The sequence below is a fragment of the Corythoichthys intestinalis genome, chromosome 7, assembly GCF_030265065.1.
Source record: "Corythoichthys intestinalis isolate RoL2023-P3 chromosome 7, ASM3026506v1, whole genome shotgun sequence".
Classification (NCBI taxonomy): domain Eukaryota; kingdom Metazoa; phylum Chordata; class Actinopteri; order Syngnathiformes; family Syngnathidae; genus Corythoichthys; species Corythoichthys intestinalis.
In genome coordinates this window covers 34,509,020-34,529,062 of record NC_080401.1, presented here as the reverse complement: position 1 = coordinate 34,529,062, position 20,043 = coordinate 34,509,020, and the positions used below count along the sequence as shown (strand labels likewise).

The window sequence follows — 20,043 nt, the reverse complement described above, 5'->3', positions numbered from 1 at the left end:
TTTTACAGAATATATATAATTTACAGAAAAATATGGCATATTTTATAGATGGTTTGAATTGCGATTAATTGCGATTAATTACGATTAATTAATTTTTAAGATGTAATTAACTCGATTAAAAATTTTAATCGTTTGACAGCCCTAGTTTATTTTCAAGTTTTGAAGACCAATGTCCTCCATACGCTACCTCCTGGCTCTTTAAATGTAGGCGTAAATAACATCCCAAGTAACCGTTAGGAACACCCTACGATTGGTTTAAGCGTCCGTCAATCTTCACGCTTCTCGACGGTGATTGGATACGTTACTAACGCGAGTACGCCTAGATACAATTTGGCGTAACAGTGTATGTGCTATTCATTTTCATTGTTAGGCTGTTTTATGGCGGAACAACTGTTACCGACACCATTTCTACGTAGACTACGTTAAGGGTTTACCTCTTGACAGCAGGTGAGGTCAAACGCAAAAGGGGAGAAAGGAGCAGACGGACATCGTCTGCTTACTGTAGTTGAGCTTTTTACTGTCTACCCGGGACAAATGGACGAGAACAAAACGGTTTTGGTTGAGAGCCTCATAATATGGGTGAGTTTTGAATGTTTGTTTTTGCTGGCGAGGTGACGCACGGATAGCAATCATTAATGCCAACTCCACCTGCTTGGAGGTGGTTGGGCTTTCGGCAAACGTTCAGGTGAACTAAACATTATTAAGATGTAATACATTTTATTACACCTTTTCATTCTCGTTATATTGAAGTACAGTTAATATGCATAAATTATAGTCTTGTGTTAGTTTATCAGGATGTCGCGTGCCACAGCTAATGTAAACAGAGGTTGCCAGGCTGGCGCCCCCGAGACGATATCCCCCCTCATTTAGAACATTAATCCGGTTAACTAAGCAGACAACCGACTACATTCATCTAATTAAATCCTTATTTCATTAACGGTTTATATAGGCATTTTATTGGCACAGTCATTGTAACTCTGTGCCTGGTAGTAGACACAACAAAGTTTTTTGTTGTTTGTTTGTTTTGGGGGTTTGGGGCGGTAATTGAACGAAATTTGTGTGAGAATATGGCAGTGCAATCAGATGTTTTTATGGTGTACTGTATTTGGTCTAACATTTGAGTATGAGAGCACCATCAAAACGTGTCTAACCAAAATGGGTTTGAGAAGTTTCAAGACAAGCCTTTGACCTTAGTGACTAAAAATTCTATGGCTCAAGGGTTAATTGTAGAAGAAGCTGAGGTGGACTTGCGTGAGGATTTTCAAGTTCATTAAAGACGTGTTTGGTGAGGCACAAATGTAACTGTTGAGCCAAGTCATCGCCATCTTGGGCTGCCACGATTAATCGATTAATTTACATTTAGTAAGTGATCTAATAAACCAGCAACTAGGCCTGCACAATATATTGTTTGAACGTCGCCATCGCAATGTGCGCATGCGCAATAGTCCTATCGCATTGTTTTTTTTTGTTTTTGTTTTTGTTTTTTTCTTCATAAAAGCAGCAAGTGCAGAGACATGGCCTCCTGGATCCCTTTTATCAGAGCTGGGTAGAGCCAAAAAGTGTACTCAAGTAACAGTAGCATTCCTTCAAAATAATATTACTCTAGTAAAGGTTATCATCCCAAAAATGTACTCAAGTACAAGTAAAAAATGTATGTGGTGAAAAGGATACTCAAGTGACGAGTAACATTGTAACTGCGTACGATGTTCGATAAAAAAAAAAATTGAATTTGAAAGGCAAGCTTGAGTCTGATTGGTATGATAGACTCATGTGATTATTGTTACGACATCTCATTGGTGAAATTGGTGGAGATGCTGTTGTCATCTCTGAGAAAAAAAGTCTATGTAAATATTAAATTAAGATGAAAAATGTAACGACTCTAGTGTAACTCAAAGTAGTGGCGCAAGAGTAGCGTTTCTTGTTCATGAATCTGCTCAAGTAAAAGTCAAAAGTATATTTTTAACATTTTAACCACCTCTGCCTTTTATATACAGCAGTCTAGGGCTGCAGCTTTCGATTATTTTAGTAGTCGTTTAATCGATAAATTAGTTTGAATAATCGAGTAATCGGATAAGGAACATAAAAAATTAGTATACCTGACCTGAACCTCAAATGGTATAAAGATATAAATAAATGAGGATTTATGTACAACAAAAGACCAATTGGCTAATTTACATAACAAAAGTCCGCTAGCTTAAATGCTATAAAAAGCTCTTAATAGTTCAAACTCATATTCCCACAAAAAATGGCTAAATATATATTTAAACTAAATTACGAATGCATTAAAAAAAACATTAACTCAAACAAAAACTTATGTTGGTCTTAACAGGGAGCAGCTGGATTCAGCCATGTGAAATTAGGTAGACTAGAGGGCAGTGTATCCACCCAAATTAACAAAACTAAATGCAAACACTTTCAAAACAAGCCATTTCAACGCCACTTTAATTAAACGAATACTCGAAGCAGCAAAATTTAATTCGAATATTTTTTTTCTAATCGAATACTCGAGATTAATCGTTGCAGCGCTACAGCAATCCTCATCATTCACAAATTAACCCCCTTAGCCTGGAATAAGCGGTATTATATAAATACAATGTGGTCGTGGTGAGTCAAACAAAGTATCTGTCCAAATTGTTCTAGATTTAATATCGCAATATATATCGCAAACCCTCAAAAAGTCTCAATCTCAGTTTTTTCTAATATCGTTCAGCCCTACCAACAACTATTGTGATAGTAGATGTAATAGTTCAGAGACATTTTTGACCAAAAAATTGTCAAATTTTTAGCCTTTTAGTAGTCAATGTTCTTTTAAAAAAATATTGTATTTTTTTATTATTAAAATGGAGGGGGGGGGGGTATATATTATCTGATTTCTATAGTCCTTGAAGCATATGGTTCTATTTGAGTATTGATCAACTTTTCTCAGTACTGTACATAGAAGTTAGTTCAGATGCACATTTCTGGTTAAAAAATAAAGCTCAGAGTAATAGTAAATAATTTGATTTATACACATAGTTTATTAATTGCAAGAATAATCTGTGATTCAAAATAAAAATATTTATATGACCGTTCGTGGCAGCCTGTCAGGGGAGAAAATCTGTTTTCCCTTTGTTTTAGAAGGAAAAGGCTCTCACTCCAGAAGTCTTTTAAAAGTTTACTTGTGATCACAAGGTGAACATACATCACACACGGAGTACAATGATGCTCTGACGTGGCAGAGCTCAGTGGAGTGTTATACTGAACGGTGGGGTTAACTGGTAAAAACAATGGTCATATGAAAGAAAAACACGTCATATCACGAAGCGTAGATGAGCAGCCAGGCAGCGCTTCACCAATTGAATGTTACATTGTATCTTTGCCCTTGAAAGCCCCTGCCTGTCCTCCCTCGCTTCAGGATGTAGACAGCAGTGTACTGACTTATGAATTTTAGATAACACTTGTACAATAATAAAGCTTAAGCTATATATCAATATCTGAGAAGCATATGTTGGAAAGCAATTCCTTGACACAGCCCCATCCTCATCTAGTAAAATTCCATTGTGCATTGGGATTTTTTTTTGGGTGGGTTAAGGAATCACTGCTGTGCTAGCCAATGTTAGATTATTTATTTTATCAACTACGTGAAATTCTATGACTCCAGGTATTTTTGTCGAAGGAATTGAGTTGTGTTTCCATAAGGATTTTCAGTATCACAGTTTTGGTGGCCCGCAGAAGCTTTTGAACCAGACTGTCTGCAGACATTCTATCACTCAAAGGTCTTATTCAAACATACAAGAGTCTTTTTTTGTATAGCCAATTGAGCATGACACTTGGAAGGCATCTAAAGTTCAATCAGACATCTTTCGTGAGCCTCTCGTCCTATTGATCTTCACGAGTTTGCATTTAGACCACTAATCCGTTTAACTGGTAGACGAGCGACTGCATCCATCTCATTAAGTCGGAACGGTTTGTTTCAGCAACAGTAGCTCTATAATTAAGCTAACATGTTAAATCTGTGTAAGAATTCCAACTAGAGGGTCATTTGAGGTAATATTTTGTTGTTTTCTTTTCCCAGCTACAAACCTTCAACACCTCTTCTCCGTGCACAACAGCAGAGGATTTGACCACCGGAGCTGCCTTATCACAGGCTTTGCATCAAATGTGAGAGGGCACACGCACACACACCCACACCCAAGTAGCTGGGACATGAGATTGTGACATTTGTATTGAAATAAAGAAACTAGCCTCTTTTGAAGAAAAGTCACCATATTTCGCACTACTTGGTCTGAAGTTGAGTTAGGCATGTGCCTGTATGATATTCCGACGGTATGATAACCTTAAGCCACAATGTCTCGGTTTCACGGTATTATGGTATTGAAATTACAGCCCTAAAATGGTTTACTATAAGATATCTGGGTTTAAAAAATAAAAATCATAAAATTCCATTGAACAGGATTTTTCTTTTTCCAAACATATTAGCAAATTGGAACATAAGTATAATTTTTACTTAAATAAATTTAGAAAATAACAAAATATTCTAAATGAAATTAAAATAAATACAGTCCTTTAGGTGAGCCCAAACCCACAGCCACAGTTCAACATTATTACCATCAGAACAAAAATATTTGAATTATTCTCCATAAAAAACAAATGTGTATGACTCGTATCACGTTTACACACTCTTAACACAGTTGCCAGAGAGAAAAAAAACACAGTTTTACCACCACTAGACACACTAAACACGCTGGAGTACACTATCGTAGATGGTGGGAAACGTTCATGACAGTGTTTACTAACCTTTATTTTTGTATAAATGCGAAATCATGTTGGATGTGTTGCTTCCTCGGCAGCCACCGACCGCAAACATGTTTGAACATGTCTGTTTGCCCTCCCCCTCTCAACCGCAGCCAACTGTAACTTTTCTGTAGCCGAAGTATTCCCATACCAGCGATTTCGTTTTATTCGATGAGGGAAAAAGTTCAGGAGTTTCACCTCCTCCAGCCATTGTGTAGCACAGCTGACTCACTGACACTGAGCAACAATCACTGGGGGAGCGTTGAGCCTTACACCTGCAAACGACGTATTTCTCCAATCCATTTTTGGGACATAAAAAAATAGCTGATACACCAGGGACGATATTACCGAAATTTTTTGCGGTTTTGAAACCTTTTTCATACGACAGTATACAGTTGTGGTCAAAAGTGTACATACACTTGTGAAGAACATAATGTCATGGCTCTCTTGAGTTTCCAGTTATTTCTGCAACTCTGATTTTTCTCCGATAGAGTGATTGGAACAGATACTTCTTTGTCACAAAAAAACATTCATGAAGTTTGGTTCTTTTATGACTTTATTATGGGTTAACAGAAAAAGTGATCAAATCTGCTGGGTCAAAAATATACATACATGGATCTGAAAAAGCGAATCATTGACTTGAACAAGTCAGGAAAGTCACTTGGGGCCATTTCAAAGCAGCTGCAGGTCCCAAGAGCAACAGTGCAAACAATTGTTTGTAAGTATAAAGTGCATGGCACTGTTTTGTCACTGCCACGATCAGGAAGAAAACGCAAGCTATCGCCTGCTGCTGAGAAAAAATTGGTCAGGAGGGTGAAGATTCAAACGAGAATCACCAAAAAGCAGATCTGCCAAGAATTAGAAGCTGCTGGAACACAGGTGTAGGTGTCCACAGTCAAGCCTGTTTTGCATCTCCATGGACTGAGAGGCTGCTGTGCAAGAAGGAAGCCCTTGCTCCAAAAGCGGCACCTTAAGGCTCAACTGAAGTTTGCTGCTGATCACATGGACAAAGACAAGAACTTCTGGAGGAAAGTTCTGTGGTCAGACGAAACAAAAATCGAGCTGTTTGGCCACAATGCCCAGCAATATGTTTGGAGGAGAAAAGGTGAGGCCTTTAGCCCCAAGTACACCATGCCTACCGTCAAGTACGGTGGTGGTAGTATTATGCTGTGGGGCTGTTTTGCTGCCAATGGAACTGGTGTTTCACAGAGAGTAAATGGGATCATGAAGAAGGAGGATTACCCTCAAATTCTTCAAGATAACCTAACGTCATCAGCCCGAAGATTGGGTCTTGGGCGCAGTTGGGTGTTCCAACAGGACAATGACCCCAAACACACATCAAAAGTGGTAATGGAATGGCTAAATCAGGCTAGAATTAAGGTTTTCGAATGGCCTTCCCAAAGTCCTGACTTAAACCCCATTTAGAACTTGTGGACAATGCTGAAGAAACAAGTCCATGTCAGAAAGCCATCAAATTTAACTGAACTACACCAATTCTGTCAAGAGGAGTGGTCAAAGATTCAACCAGAAGCTTGCCAGAAGCTTGTGGATGGCTAGCAAAAGCGACTAATTGAAGTGAAAATGGCCAAGGGACATGTTACCAAATATTAGCGCTGCTGTATGTATACTTTTGACCCAGCAGATTTGACCACTTTTTTCTGTTCACCCATAATAAAGTCATAAAAGAACCAAACTTCATGAATGTTTTTTTGTGACAAAGAAGTATCTGTTCCAATCACTCTATCAGAGAAAAATCAGAGTTGTAGAAATAACTGGAAACTCAAGAGAGCCATGACATTATGTTCTTCACAAGTGTATGTAAACTTTTGACCACAACTGTACCTTAAACTGGTAATCGGCACATGTCTAAGTTGAGTTAAGTTCACTCCAAAAAAACGTTACCACCAAACAATGTTAGTGTAAACCCACCTAACCGAGTAACGCATTGACAAGAAGTGTGTGTCGCACAGAGACCCTTCCTGGTTCACTGATGGATGGCTTGCTCGTATCAAAACAGATGTGGATGACAACTGGAGGCTGAAGGTATAATTCTCTCTACATTAAGATGTCCAATCTACATTTCTTCTTTTTGTAATCTGTAAATAAATGTTAAAAATCCTTGATTTAAAATATGCAGTTTTGCATATACCTCACTCTGTACCATGTCAATACACAATAACACCAAATTTCTCAGATTTTGTTCATTAACTAATTGGCTGTAATTGACAACAGTAGACGTCTAATCTCATTTGAACAGTGAAGGCTGCTAGAGAGTGAATGAATGTTCATTCGCTCTCAGAACTCCCAGTTGAAATGGATTGGACGTCTAGTATTAAAAAAACATATTCACAGCACGTGATTGGATGTCTATCATCATCAATGGCAAATAAATGGCCCCTTTGCATATTAAAACGGAAACTGAAAATTGAATCATACATTTTCAGCAACTGCAGGGATCCTGTATCAGGATGACACTTTTTTAATGAAGATTTTGAAACTATTTTTATCAACAGCCATGTCGCCAATGCCGTGACTTGCCCAACTGGACAAAAAAAAGGATATGTTAAGAAATCTTTGGAAGAGCTACTATAAAGCCACCAAACATTTAAAAAAAAAAAATACAGTAAATTACTAGACAAAATTTGTTTTATTATTTCGAACATTTCAACAGCTATTAGAATTTTAAAAAATATATAAAATGGACAAAAAAACCTAAATATTAAAAAATATTAGGGAAGAAATATTTCTAAAATCCATAATTCTTAAGCCCCCAGATTTCTATTGATTGAAAAATAAAAATAAAGAGAAAAATTTCAGTAACTATTAATTATAACTAAAATATAAGAAAATGTAAATATATTAGACGTAAATATAAAACAATACAAAACTTAGGAACGCCTGGTTGCCTGCTAGGCTCAAGTATTAGGGGGAGAAACCTGCTTTATGATATTCTTTATTATTAACTCTGCCAGTTCAAATGGATTGGACGTCTCTCGGCGTCAGTGTCACTGAAAGTTTTAATATTACATCTGATTTTGTGCGTGATCTTCACAGCTGAACAACCTAAAGAAGATCCTGCAAATGGTGTTGGAGTATTACAACGAGGTAAGCGCCTCATTTTGTTGGAGTTCACGTGGCCAATGAGGCGAGTTGTGTTGTTAGCAAGAGGCGCGAGAAAAAAAACAGTGTGCATTGTGCCAAAACAGCTCGGATCAAGTCTGGTATGCGCTTATGTGATCACATCGCCGAGGCAAAAAGTTAACCATTTTGTGGTAGTCATAACCTGATGCACTTTGGATTAGGTCTTGGTCCAGGGACTTTCTGACTTCCCCCTGCCTGACGTGGCCTTGGCTGCTGAGCACTCGGACCCGGTGGAGCTGGGCAGACTACTGCAGCTCGTATTGGGCTGCGCTGTAAGATGCGAGCGCAAGCAAGGTGCGACGCTCTCCATAGGGCTGAGTCAATTAATGTTATTGGGTATTTCTGTCAAAGGCAAAAGATTCAAGTCACTTTATTTTTTTTCTTTCAAACAAAATTGGCTACTATAGTCTACGGCCACAAAAGTAAAATAAAAATTGAATGAGTTTGAATCTCCCTATTGACAGAATACATCCAGATCATCATGACGTTGGAGGAATCGGTGCAGCATGTCGTCATGGCAGCCATTCAGGAGGTTCGTGCGTCATCTGTTATGTTTTGTCGGGTTGCCCCAAGCAATTATTTTTGATGGTCTTTTAATGCGATTTGTCGACTCATCGGCTAATATGTAAAACACCTTTTTTAATTTTACATTATTCTGGGCTTAAAATGTCACTTGTAAATTAAAAATTAGCACAAAAAATTTGGCACTGATGAAAGCTGGACTTTAAGATAGTCCCCCCTCCCCCAAGAATCTCGGAATTCACCGCAAATCATAAAGCCTACTGGGGAAATCTAAACAATCTGCGGAATACATGGCGAGGTGCAGAATATTTAATTTTACCTGTAGTTTTCATACGGCCGCTAGGAGTCACGGTAAAATAGCACAAGCATTTAGAATTGCATTTAATTTTATGATTTATGCTTTAATATTTTAATGCTTTCACCTCAACTACATTGGGTGGGCTGTGTCAGGCAAATTGCAAACCAACACTTTGCAAAAGAAAAACGCATAGTGATGGCCGCAACAGGAACGCAAAATGACTGCAACAGAAGTACAGACTTAAAACAGAGGCTGACTTACAACTGTAGCTGCACATTGGCTGATCTCTCTTTATGAGCATCTCTGCTCAAATGTTGTCATCTAATAATTGTTGTTTAGCATTAGCAGCTAACGTTATCATCCAGTTTAAATTTCCTTCAAAATCACCTCTGCCTCAAACCCATTGTTTTGCAATCTATAAGTTATGACATTAATTTGCTCAAGTATGACAGTCAATATTGAAGTGTATTAATTTAGAACAACAATGTTTTGCAGTGTTTTGATTTTGCAATTACGGTTCCATAACCATTGCAGCTTGCATAATTATGGAATCAATTTGCTTTGTAACTAGTCATTTCAGATTATTTTTGTAATACCTGCAGAAAAACAACTTGCTTTCAGGATTGTTCTGGGGACTAATAAGAAAAAATTAACGAGTATCCTAACGCAGGAACCTCAGAATATTTGCAGTTTTTGTTTTTTGGAATAAAAATGAATAAGACCATATTTATTTTTTTCAAATAAGAAAAACACAGTGTTTGTTTTTCCTATTTTTGTTTTTGGAAATATTAAAGTATTAAAATTAAAACTAGTTTTATTTCAAACAAAAATAAAAAATAAAAAAAAACAATGTAATACTGTTAAGAGGCTCAAATAACAGGATTTGGACAGTTGTTTTTGGTGAACAATTTTCCTAAATGATTAATCAACAATCAAAGTTGTTGTCATTTTGATAAGATTAGTTGTCGATTAATCGTGCAGCTCTTAATGTGTTGATTGTTGAAGGAATGGCATCCTCGTGTATTAAGGTGAACTTTATCATTTTGTTTTTTTAACAGCTATTACATAGAGAGACCGTGGCCCCCTTAGGAGCAGAGCTATCTGGAGACGTCGAACAGCAGGTCAGTAGTATTGTTAACTCATGCGCTGCAAACTCCTCCAAGTTCAAATGGATGTGTCTTGCCATCAATGGCAGTCAATGAGCTAAAGCACAAATGAGCATGGATTTGTTTACTTAGCTTGTCCTGTGGATGTGTTCAGCTCAAAAAAGCTCTGGAAGAAGTCACATCGGAGAAGGAAGCACTCGCGCAACGCTGCCAGGAGCTTGACCAGCAGGTGACTACACTTCTTCTAAACTACCTCTCCACACACAAACACACCACGAGCACTCGTACACTCTTCTGCGGGCCAGTGTAAACAAAATCTTGCCATTGTCTGGAGCTGCTGTGGCAGAAGGATTGTGAGCTTATACAGTCTGCCCGGCCACTCTGCGGTCATACCGCGCTCAGCAGCAGGCACTGACCAGTCACGTCTTCAATTGAACTCTTGACAGATTCAGTTGTTGTTCCCTTTGCTATCCCGCCTGGCCGCCAGGTAAGTTCCACTTGAGCGAAACTAATCACCCGTGCTGTTTGGATGTTAACGCTAACTTGGCTAATGGGGCTCCATTGGGTTGCTTCATGGACATGCTGTGTGATTTTAATAATTTTGTACATACAGTAAACCCCTGCCTTTCTAGTCACCAACGTTATTATTGTTAATGAAAGCGAATGAAATAAAACTAAAATTTGTTTAAAAAAACTGAAATAACTAAGAAGTTATTAACTAAGAAGAAGAAGAAAAAAAACAATACTTACTTCAAAATGAAGTTTTTCAAAAAATGTCTTCATAAAAGAAGGTATATTCAGTAATATGCTTCACAAAAATACACGAGAAGTGTTTCCACTCGCTGATATTGGCCTTCCCAGGCAAGAAAACCAATGTGAATTGATGGTCGCGTGTCAAGTTTGCCTATGCTGTATAGCAGTGAGGGTTTCAAGGGGGTCTTGTATTTCAAGACAAAAAAAAAATCTACTTCAACAACCCAAATCAAGGCACTCACATCTGAAGGCTCATTTCTAGTACCATATTTTATGGACTATAAGGCGCACTTTTGTCATGGTTTTGCTAGGCCTGCGACTAAACCGCACCTGAGTATATATATTTTGTCAAAAATATTAAAGTATTGTTGTCAGGGAAATGTGTTGAAGTGATACATCTTAACTGGTCTAAGGTCTTTGTCTAACATGTCAAGGTAGGAGTCAAGTTTAACCTTGTTTGTCAGTGCAATAAGTTGATCTAATTATTTCTCGTTTACTTTTTTAACTATTCCCGCCATGCTTTTTCCCTGCAAAAACAGTGGTTTACTGTACTACCCAGGCAAATATGGGCTGACTAACTGCGTGTTTGTGCATGGATTAACTTGCACTCTGTGTTAACCACTGCCAGCCTTTTATGACTCATTTTCCAAGGTTACAGGTAATCAGGTAATGACTGTCCTGTTATATTCTAATTCTATTCTTTTCTAATTTCTATTCTATTCTATTCGTCCTGGGATTTCTTGATCAGGTGGCTATTCTCCAAGAGGAACATAACAGCCTGCTCGCCGAGAACGACGTCCTTACTGACCGAGCCAATCAGTTGGACACTTTTGACGACCCCAACACACCGTCGGGCAGGAAGCACAGCCAGCTGCAACAGCAGCTAGAAGTGCTGCAGGAGGAGAACTTCAGGTGAGTCCCCCATACCAAGTTCTGCCACAAGTAAGAAAACCAAGCCAAGCATGAAGACCTTGAGCAGGGTGGGAAAACACTTCCACAAAGGGCTGCAGTGGGTACAGGTTTTTGTTCCAACCCATCAAAAGGACATGTTTCACCAATGTAGTGTTTTACAAGTGCAGTTATTTGATTAAAGTCAGGTGCTTCTTGTTTCCACTGAAACGTCATTAGTTAAACTGGCTGTGCTGGATCAGTTTGAACGAAGACCAGGACCCACTGCGGCCCTCGAGGACCGGTTAGCCCACCCCTGACCTTGATGGTCAGGAAGACATTTTACATCACACATTTTTATTTTTTATGAAGTAGTTAGCCGTGTTTGTTTGAATGTCTCACTCTACCTCAGGCAACTCTGTTATGCCTATGGGCAGACGAGTTTTTCAATTCTTATTTGCAGAGCTAATTTTGTCCTCTTGGTCAGTGGCAACAGTTACCTAAATCGCTAGCTTCTAATCCTGAGAAAAAGCCAATGTTAGCGCATGTTTCCAACCGTGTTACAGTTATTATGCCAAGTACTGTATTGTTAAAACTTAATAAATGACTGGCATCTAAAATATTTCTGTCATTGAACTGTAAACTGAGCCAATCAAGCCTTTTTATAGTTTATTTCCTATTAATGAACATGTAGCATAAAATCGGCAAAATGAAAGGCTATTTTTCAAGAAATATGAAGGCAAAATGCCCTCCAATTGTCTTATGAGTTTGTTTTTTTTTTTTTTAACAGGCTGGAGGCCGCAAAGGATGACTACAGAATACACTGCGAAGAGCTCGAGAAGCAGCTTGTGGAAGTCCAGCACCGTAACGACGAGCTGACCGGCCTGGCGGAGGAGTCGAGGTCACTCAAAGATGAGCTGGATGTACTGAGGTTTGTTAGTTGGTGCCCAAAGATGAGCAATGTTATTCGCCTCACGCTGGTATCTTGCTCTATTGTACACATCTCATTTTGTTTTTTAGGAACTGTTCAGATCGAGTGGTGATGCTGGAGGCTTCGGTGGAAACATACAAACGCAAACTGGAGAACCTGGGGGACCTGAAGAGGCAGATGAAGCTTCTAGAGGAGAACAACACCATCTACATGCAGAACACTGTCAGCCTGGAGGAGGAACTGCGCAAGGCCAACGCTGCACGGGCGCAGTTGGAAACATATAAGCGCCAGGTAGTTAGATGTATTTTTGAAGTATTTTTGAGAATGATTCCTTATACAGTACTTGATTTATTCTGAAAAAAAACCCAATTATGGACACCTGATATAGTGTATTCTGGTTGTTTGCACCCCTCCAGGTCCAAGAGCTTCACATGAAGTTGTCAGATGAAACGAGGCGAGCGGACAACCAAGACTTTGAAATGAAGAAGCTGGAGGAGAAATACGAATTGGTGACAAAGGAGAAAGAGGTGGGACTCCCTAGAAACTGTGGAGGATGTTAACAAATGTGTGCAGCGCAAATTATACTTCCCTCCACCTGTAGCGGATCATCGTGGAGAGAGACTCTCTGAAAGAAATCAATGAGGAGCTTCGGTGCACACAAGCGCAGCAGCACCAACTCTCCCAAGCGGGTAGCGTGCATTTGGAAGCTTTTGTGTCGTTCCAGAATTGGAGGATGTTTTGACTTCTAAATTATTGAAAAATAAGCCTTCCCTTTTTCTGATTTTTTTTACTACATATTCATGGTAATCAGCTATCAAAGGCTTAATTGCCTCAGTTTAATCTATAGTTAAATTGCAGTGACAGGGTTGGAAATCTTACGTTATTTAATTATCATTTAAATTGTTAAAAATTTGAATGGTGGGACATAAAATGTCCTCTAATTCTGAAATGATCATTTAACGGTTTCTTATTGTTAATCCCAGTTTCTAAACAACGTAAATGGTCTCTCCAATGTGCTGCAGGAATGCTGCCTTCCAGAAGCCCCAGTCACGATAACCTAGCAGCAGAACTGATCCCGGTCGAACACAGGTATAACAGTCCCACCAACATGTACGGCAGCTGGTCCACCGCTGACCTTTATTGTTCGTGTCTAGAGAGAAGTTCATCAGGCTTCAGCATGAGAACAGGATGCTTAGAGTGCAGCAGGAAGAGTTTGAGAGGGAGAAGATCGCTTCCCTGCAGGCTCAGCTGGAGGACGCTCACAAGAGCCGTAGTCAACTGGACACGGAGAACAGGTTACCCATAATATGGCATGATTGTTTAAGTGTCTTTGTACCCTACTTTTTTATTACTTCGTTCGTACATTGGCGTGACTTACTGTATGCGCTGCACGTGTCCAAAATGCAGATTGAGTCGTCAACGAGTCGGAGAGCTGCAGCAGCAAGTTGAGGACCTCCAAAAGGCGCTGCAGAGTCAGGCGGTCAAGCCTGATGACGTGAGTGCACTGGCAAATGTCTCACAAAATGGTGTTTGAATGCATTGATATTAACTGTTCCTCCTGCCCCCGACACACAGTCAAACCTGAAGCGGAAACTGGATGCTCACATGTAAGTATCAGGCGCTGTCTAAATGGAAGTTGAATTCTCTACAAGAGGGATTATTTCTTATCCAGCCATATTTTCCAGAATAAGGTCGAATCTTTTTTAAAGGCGTAATATTAAGTCATTGGCTTTCGTAGACAATGATGAATCATTTGATTGCTGCCATCCTGTCCCAGTCCAAATGGACTTGACGTCTATTGCTGTCAATGGTACCTAATGAATGAAGTGCTGAATTAAGCTATAAACAACTCTTTGCTCAAGTACACCTACATGTCGAAGTCCTTCATGTAGGATTACAACTTGATATCCAAAAGAGTGTAGTCTTCAAAACATGATTTTTTTATTATTACATACCGAAAGAGTTTTTTCTTAATCGAAGTGAGTTGTTAGAATAACATTATAGATATGTATAGATATGGTATGACAAAATTCCAAGCGAATCTGAACAGCCTCTAGCATCTGCTAACATAAGCAAAAGCTGTAGTGACATCAAAATGACCTTAAAGGGTATGAAAACGCAAAGGGGGTGTGAGACATCAATAGAACCGTTATGTGCCAAGATAACAAATATTGATAAAGTTAACAAAAAAATCAATCACATTAATGAGCAATTATCAAAAATAGATCGAAAATGACGAACATTTCCGAAAGTGTTCCAGAAACAGCCGAATGGGGCGGAGACGTCATAACAAGGAAACAAAAGGTCGAGGCAGGTGCCATCGTTGTTTATCGACGAGAGAGTTGCATCCGTGTTTTATCAAAAAATTGCTAAAATGGTTCAAACCTGTCATGCTATTTGGTTTACAAATAGCCATTTGTCACAATGTAGTACCCATGAGTTCCCGAACGCGAGAAAAAGAGCTGGACTACGCAGACAATGAGTAAAGTTCGTCAGTGCTAAGAGGGCTAATTTTGCAGACCCAGCCTCCGGCACGGTTTTGTGTGGTGCGCATTTTACACCTGAAAGCTATACGAACTATGGGCAAACGAAATCAGGTTTTGCTAAGAAATTGCTGCTGAAAGCAGATGCGGTGCCCGGTGAAAGAGGACGATGACTGGCTCTGATGAGACCACCTCACCACCCCAGGCAAAGCAAAGGAGGGAAATGGCCAGAGTGAGTACTCTTTTATAATAAAAAACATATCACGCATTGGATATAGGACTGGACACATGTATAAATTATCGCTCATAAAATATATAGAACAAATCCTCTAATCCCATTCATATTTGTGTCGGTTGGCAGAGCGAAACCGATGATTGCATATTAAATGATAATTATTCTATACATTACTTTATTTTGCGGTCACAGTGTATCAGCTTCACAAAAAGAAATGCAAAACAAACCATTCGGTGATTCTGTTGCCGCCGGTGTTTCATCAGTGTGATTGCTCCCCTCAATGATCCTTTCATTAGGCTGCATTGGCTTTCGTTTGGGCTCAAATTGATAACCCAAAACACCAAAGAAAGGTTCATAACTCTCCTCGTCACCATTAGAAGAATGTTCGTTACGTCGGATTCGTCGCTGCAAATAGAAACAAAATTGTCCGCCATCATCGCCGCCATTCAGTACTAAGCACTGAGCCGGTTGTTTCCCTATAGTGACGTCATGCACACAATATGCTAGATTTCCGGTATCTCAGGGGCGGGTCCTTTTAGCTTGACAATCGACCTAATTTCTATCATTTTCTTGGTGTTGCGATGTGTGTAATTACACGAAGTGGCATGATATGAATTCAAAAGGCATGCGTTGATGCATAAATGATGGAATATTAGCATTTCCCCAGGTGTTGTCATACCCTTTAAATCACATGCGTCCAACTCAGGCCCAGGGTGAGATCCGGCCCCCCACATCATTTTGTGCGGACTGCAAAAGCAAATCATGTATATTGACTTCATGTTTCCTGCAAAATACCAAAAATAATTATCACTTAAAAAAAAAAAAAAGAGCTATCATAAGCATTTTTCTCCACCAGTCCTCCTTTTAAAAATTTAATAGTTGCAGAAAATGTACTGCCTTCTGATTTGGAAAAACAGCCATCATTCAATTTTATGTGTATTTGCAGTAATATGAGATCATACATTTATATGGTTTTGCAGTCATAACTGTATTATACTGATAAGAAAAACACGAATGGAAAACAGTACGTTGCTAAATGAGAGTCCCCACTTGTGTCACGTGACCATTTTTTGGGACAAGGTGAAGCACTGGGAATACTCCCTGGATGCACTGGATGTTTCTTTAAAGTTAGAGGCAACTTGCTTGTTTCTTCAGGGTCCAACTGAATGAGGCTCAGGACGAAATCCTGAAGAAGAAAGAGCTACTGGAAGACCTGCAGCCAGACAACACTCAGAACTGTGAGTATCACGTGATCACAGTACGATGGAACTCTCTAAACAGTCCAATTTTTTTCCTTCAGCGTTAAAGGTGGACGAGCTCATGGCTGCCCTGAAAAAGAAGGATGACGACATGAGGGCCATGGAGGAGAGGTACAAAATGTACCTGGAGAAAGCTCGCAATGTGAGTAACATGGGTGGACTTAAATTCTATTTCTTCTACTGAAGAAGTTGAAGGTTTTGAGCGTTTAGATCCCTGCATGCAGGTGATCCGAGCACTGGACCCGAAATTGAATCCTGCTACCGCTGAAATCCAGGCTTTAAGGAACCAGGTCGCTGACAGAGACAAGCAGATCCTCAACTTGGAGGTATTTATTTCGTGTGTGTCCTTTAAAGAGCATACGACACGAGAAAAAAAGTCTTAAATGGCATTATTATGTGAATTAGAATCATATTTTGAGACGATTTGACTATATACAACAATTTCGCAAAGGGCAGATGACGAGAAATTAGTCTTTTAATCTGCCGGTTAGCCACGCCTACCATTATAGGGCTTTAGCGTCTCCAACAGGTGGATGACGTCAGCGGTAGACTAGGCTCATCGGTTTTACTATTCAGCCCATTGAGGTGGAATTATTCACAACGAGGAAAACGCGATGAAGAGAGCCGCAAAATGTCATTGTTTCAGTCGCTCTACTCCAATATTTTTACAGGATATTCTTTTTATCCAAGTATTTTTTTCCCCAATAGCTATATAAATGGCTTGAGAAGGACCAGTCAGCCCGTCGAGGGGGAACTATTCACAACGAGGAAAACGCGTCGAAGAGAGCGGCAAAATGTCATTGTTTCTGTCTCTTTACTTCAATATTTTTACAGGATATTCTTTTTATCCAAGTATTTTCCCCAATTGCTAAATAAATGGCATGGTCATGACAAATAACAGTCTTGTGCTGAATGGAATATGAAATAATAAAAATGCATTTATTCAGGACGACATGGCAAAATTACTCCATAATGGTCAAAACTGTCGACTTCACCTTTACTGTCGCACCTCCCGAACGATATTTTATGACACCTAAATCGGACATATGTCATTTCCCTTCCCCGGCTTCGGAGAAAGTAAACAAACCAGAAGGCGTGACAGCTAGCCGACATGCTAACCCGAACCGAGTGATGTTTCAAAGACTTCGATGCGGAAAATCACACATAACTAGCCTGGATTATTTGACATGACGACCCGGTTGTCGATTGTGTTTGCGGATCGGCAAACCGCCCAGCGGAGAGCAATTTAAAGTTCGTTCCCCAGAGGAGGGTGGCTGGAGTTGTTGTGCAGCTAACGTGCTGCTAATGAGCATTAGGAGAGCTTTTTACATGCCTATCAATGATCAAACGTAAGTAGTCCTTTATTTAAAGGATGTTTGTAGTGTTTACTTTGTAATCGCTGTATTCGTATTTGACATAATACAAAACAAGATGTTTACTCACTTCCTCGTAAGCCCAATGGTCCCACAGTAAATATCCACGGTGAATGGGAACCTTTTGAAACTCCAAAAAGGCGCATACGCCTCTCCCTCATACAGAATGATTTTTCTGCAGCCGTTTGGCTGGCGTGATGCAAAAAATAAACGTATTAATCCGCAAAATCAGCTGAATCCTTCGTCCTCATACACAACAGTACGCCGTCTAGTGAAGAGGACGTCTTCTACCGTACACGTCACTGCGCCCTCCTCCTCAATGCAAGACCGAACCCGGAAGTCACTCATTTTCATGGTGCGGGATTAAAAAAACTAAATAAATATAGTGATCGCTTCCACACACATCCAAGCGGTCCATATCATTCAGGGGCATAAAATACCGCGTGTATTATGAAATAAACATCCTTTTTCGTGTCACATGCACTTTAATCTTTTATTGTTACATTTGGAGTAATTTAAATCATACATGATGAATGTCACTTCGCAGCGTCAGTGCGAGCAGGCCCGGCTGCGTGAGTACGAGGAGAAACTGATAGTCTCCGCTTGGTACAACAAGGTAAGGTCCAAGATGTGATTCTGAAGCCGCCGTCCACGCCTGCGCCCACGTTACGCAGGATCACGCTGTCTCCCCTCAGAGTCTGAACTTTCAGAAGCTGGCCATCGAGTCGCGTCTGGGCGGCCGCGCCGGTTCCACGCTATCCTCTGGCCAATCCTTCTTGTCCCAGCAGCGGCAAGTGTCTAACGCCCCTCGCCGGGCACTTTCCATTAGTGTGCCCAGCACAACTGCCAAGTAGAGTTGCTTAGAGCCACGTGCCTCCCCTCGTTCAGCTTTCCCCAGACGATTATTGAGCCAAGGCACAGCATACAAAAATTATATACGCTGCTCACAAAATTGGTGATTTAGGCTTTTGGATGAAAGTTTTGCAGGAACCTAAAATGCATATTTACAGAATTTGTTCATTTTTGCGTGGGCTTATTCATGGATTTTTTTCCCATTCCTCTCATTACAACATTACCCTTGCAGGTGAATTTATTTTGACCCTTAAAGAAACATATCCAACTGCACCATTTCCTATTCCCTAACAATAAGCTGATTAGGAGAAATTTAAAGTTTGGGGAAGGCCAACTTCACCTCCTAAGGATGTTAGTTCATTTCAGGTTTACCCTAAATTTTCAGCCAATATCCGTAATTTTTTGTGATCAGCGCTGACATAATGACAGGTGACAGTAGTAGAAGTCTTAATTGTTGTACCTGCCACTCTGTGCAGTTTCATTATTCGTTTTCTAGTCATAAATAATTTATACTTTTACTAAATTGGGTAATTTCTTTTTACACATCTGTTACCCCTCATGACACTGCTTTGGTAAAGTGGAGTGGAACCCCTGAGTTAAAGTACCAATACACTCTCAAGTGACCTTAACATGTCTGTGGGGAGACTGCTGAAGGATGGTGCGGCTCGAGGCTGTCCAGCTGAGTAGACGTTGCCCTGACACCAGAACATCAGGAACATTTCCCATATTGACTGAACAGAAGCCCCACAATCTTTAACTACTTACAAGATGGAGCGGAGCGATGTCCAAGCTTGCATTAGGCTTTGTTGGTGAATATCAGACTTTCCTCTGTTCATGTGAGGGAAGTTTGATAGATTTGGTGCCGGCCACCGACTCTTGACTAACGGACAATCAGGGGGCAGGAAATTTGCGCATGTATCATGTTAATAACTGTGGAGTTGCACTGATAAAACTATGTGATTTAAACACCAGCTTTTTTTTTTTTTAAATCCTAATGTTCTAGAATTGCCTGATTCCTACAATTGCATAGTTTTTAATCAGGGGTGTTGATGTTCTGGGGTTTGCTAAGTGCTTTATCAGAAACCAGGCAGACTTATTTTGTCACAATGTGTGAATATACAGTTTTACTTAATTTTGCTTAGAGCTGAAACAAATTTCTTGTATGTGATGGTAAAATAGCATTGTCCACTTACCTGTATTTAATGCTGGGTGGTAAAAGAAATGTTTTAAAGCAAAATTGTAATTTAATTAAACAAGCTTTTCTGAATCCTGCGTTCATTCTTTGGTGTCATGTTGTTGAGCAGTCTACAGGCTACATTATCTGAAGTCTTGTGTTTGTACGTTTCTAATAAACAAGCCACACGCAACAGAAAATCAGGTAAACCAGCCGAGGCCATATTTGAAATAGTAAAAAAAAAAAAAAAGTTTA

At 39.7% G+C, this 20,043-nt stretch overlaps 1 protein-coding gene across 2 annotated transcripts; it reads left to right on the top strand.

The window, feature by feature from the left end:
* Nucleotides 1-391: 391 nt before the first annotated feature.
* On the top strand, nt 392-19,888 carry LOC130919385 (protein Hook homolog 1-like). Of its 2 annotated transcripts, none has more exons than XM_057842023.1 (22): nt 392-447; nt 4,055-4,140; nt 6,744-6,816; nt 7,828-7,878; nt 8,076-8,208; nt 8,379-8,446; nt 9,793-9,855; nt 9,995-10,069; nt 11,342-11,505; nt 12,272-12,412; nt 12,502-12,703; nt 12,829-12,939; nt 13,014-13,101; nt 13,435-13,501; nt 13,567-13,707; nt 13,820-13,907; nt 13,988-14,019; nt 16,286-16,368; nt 16,431-16,531; nt 16,614-16,715; nt 18,310-18,378; nt 18,458-19,887. In XM_057842023.1, the coding sequence occupies exons 4-22, from the start codon at nt 7,855-7,857 to the stop codon at nt 18,614-18,616; spliced, it is 1,911 nt and encodes a 636-aa protein (XP_057698006.1). In that variant the 5' UTR covers nt 392-447; nt 4,055-4,140; nt 6,744-6,816; nt 7,828-7,854; the 3' UTR covers nt 18,617-19,887. The 2 variants fall into 2 exon arrangements, with proteins under 2 accessions (XP_057698006.1, XP_057698007.1); XM_057842024.1 differs by lacking the exon at nt 392-447 and adding an exon at nt 523-579 and having other exon boundaries at nt 18,458-19,888.
* The last annotated feature ends 155 nt before the right edge of the window (nt 19,889-20,043 follow it).

What these genes read in the sequence shown, in the direction of transcription:
- LOC130919385 (XM_057842024.1), top strand. Translation starts at nt 535, where the DNA reads ATGGACGAGAACAAAACGGTTTTGGTTGAGAGCCTCATAATATGG. An exon ending in GATGAGCTGGATGTACTGAG is followed by an intron (nt 12,413 to 12,501) that starts GTTTGTTAGTTG and finishes TTTGTTTTTTAG; the next exon opens with GAACTGTTCAGATCGAGTGG. An exon ending in GCCAGACAACACTCAGAACT is followed by an intron (nt 16,369 to 16,430) that starts GTGAGTATCACG and finishes TTTTTCCTTCAG; the next exon opens with CGTTAAAGGTGGACGAGCTC.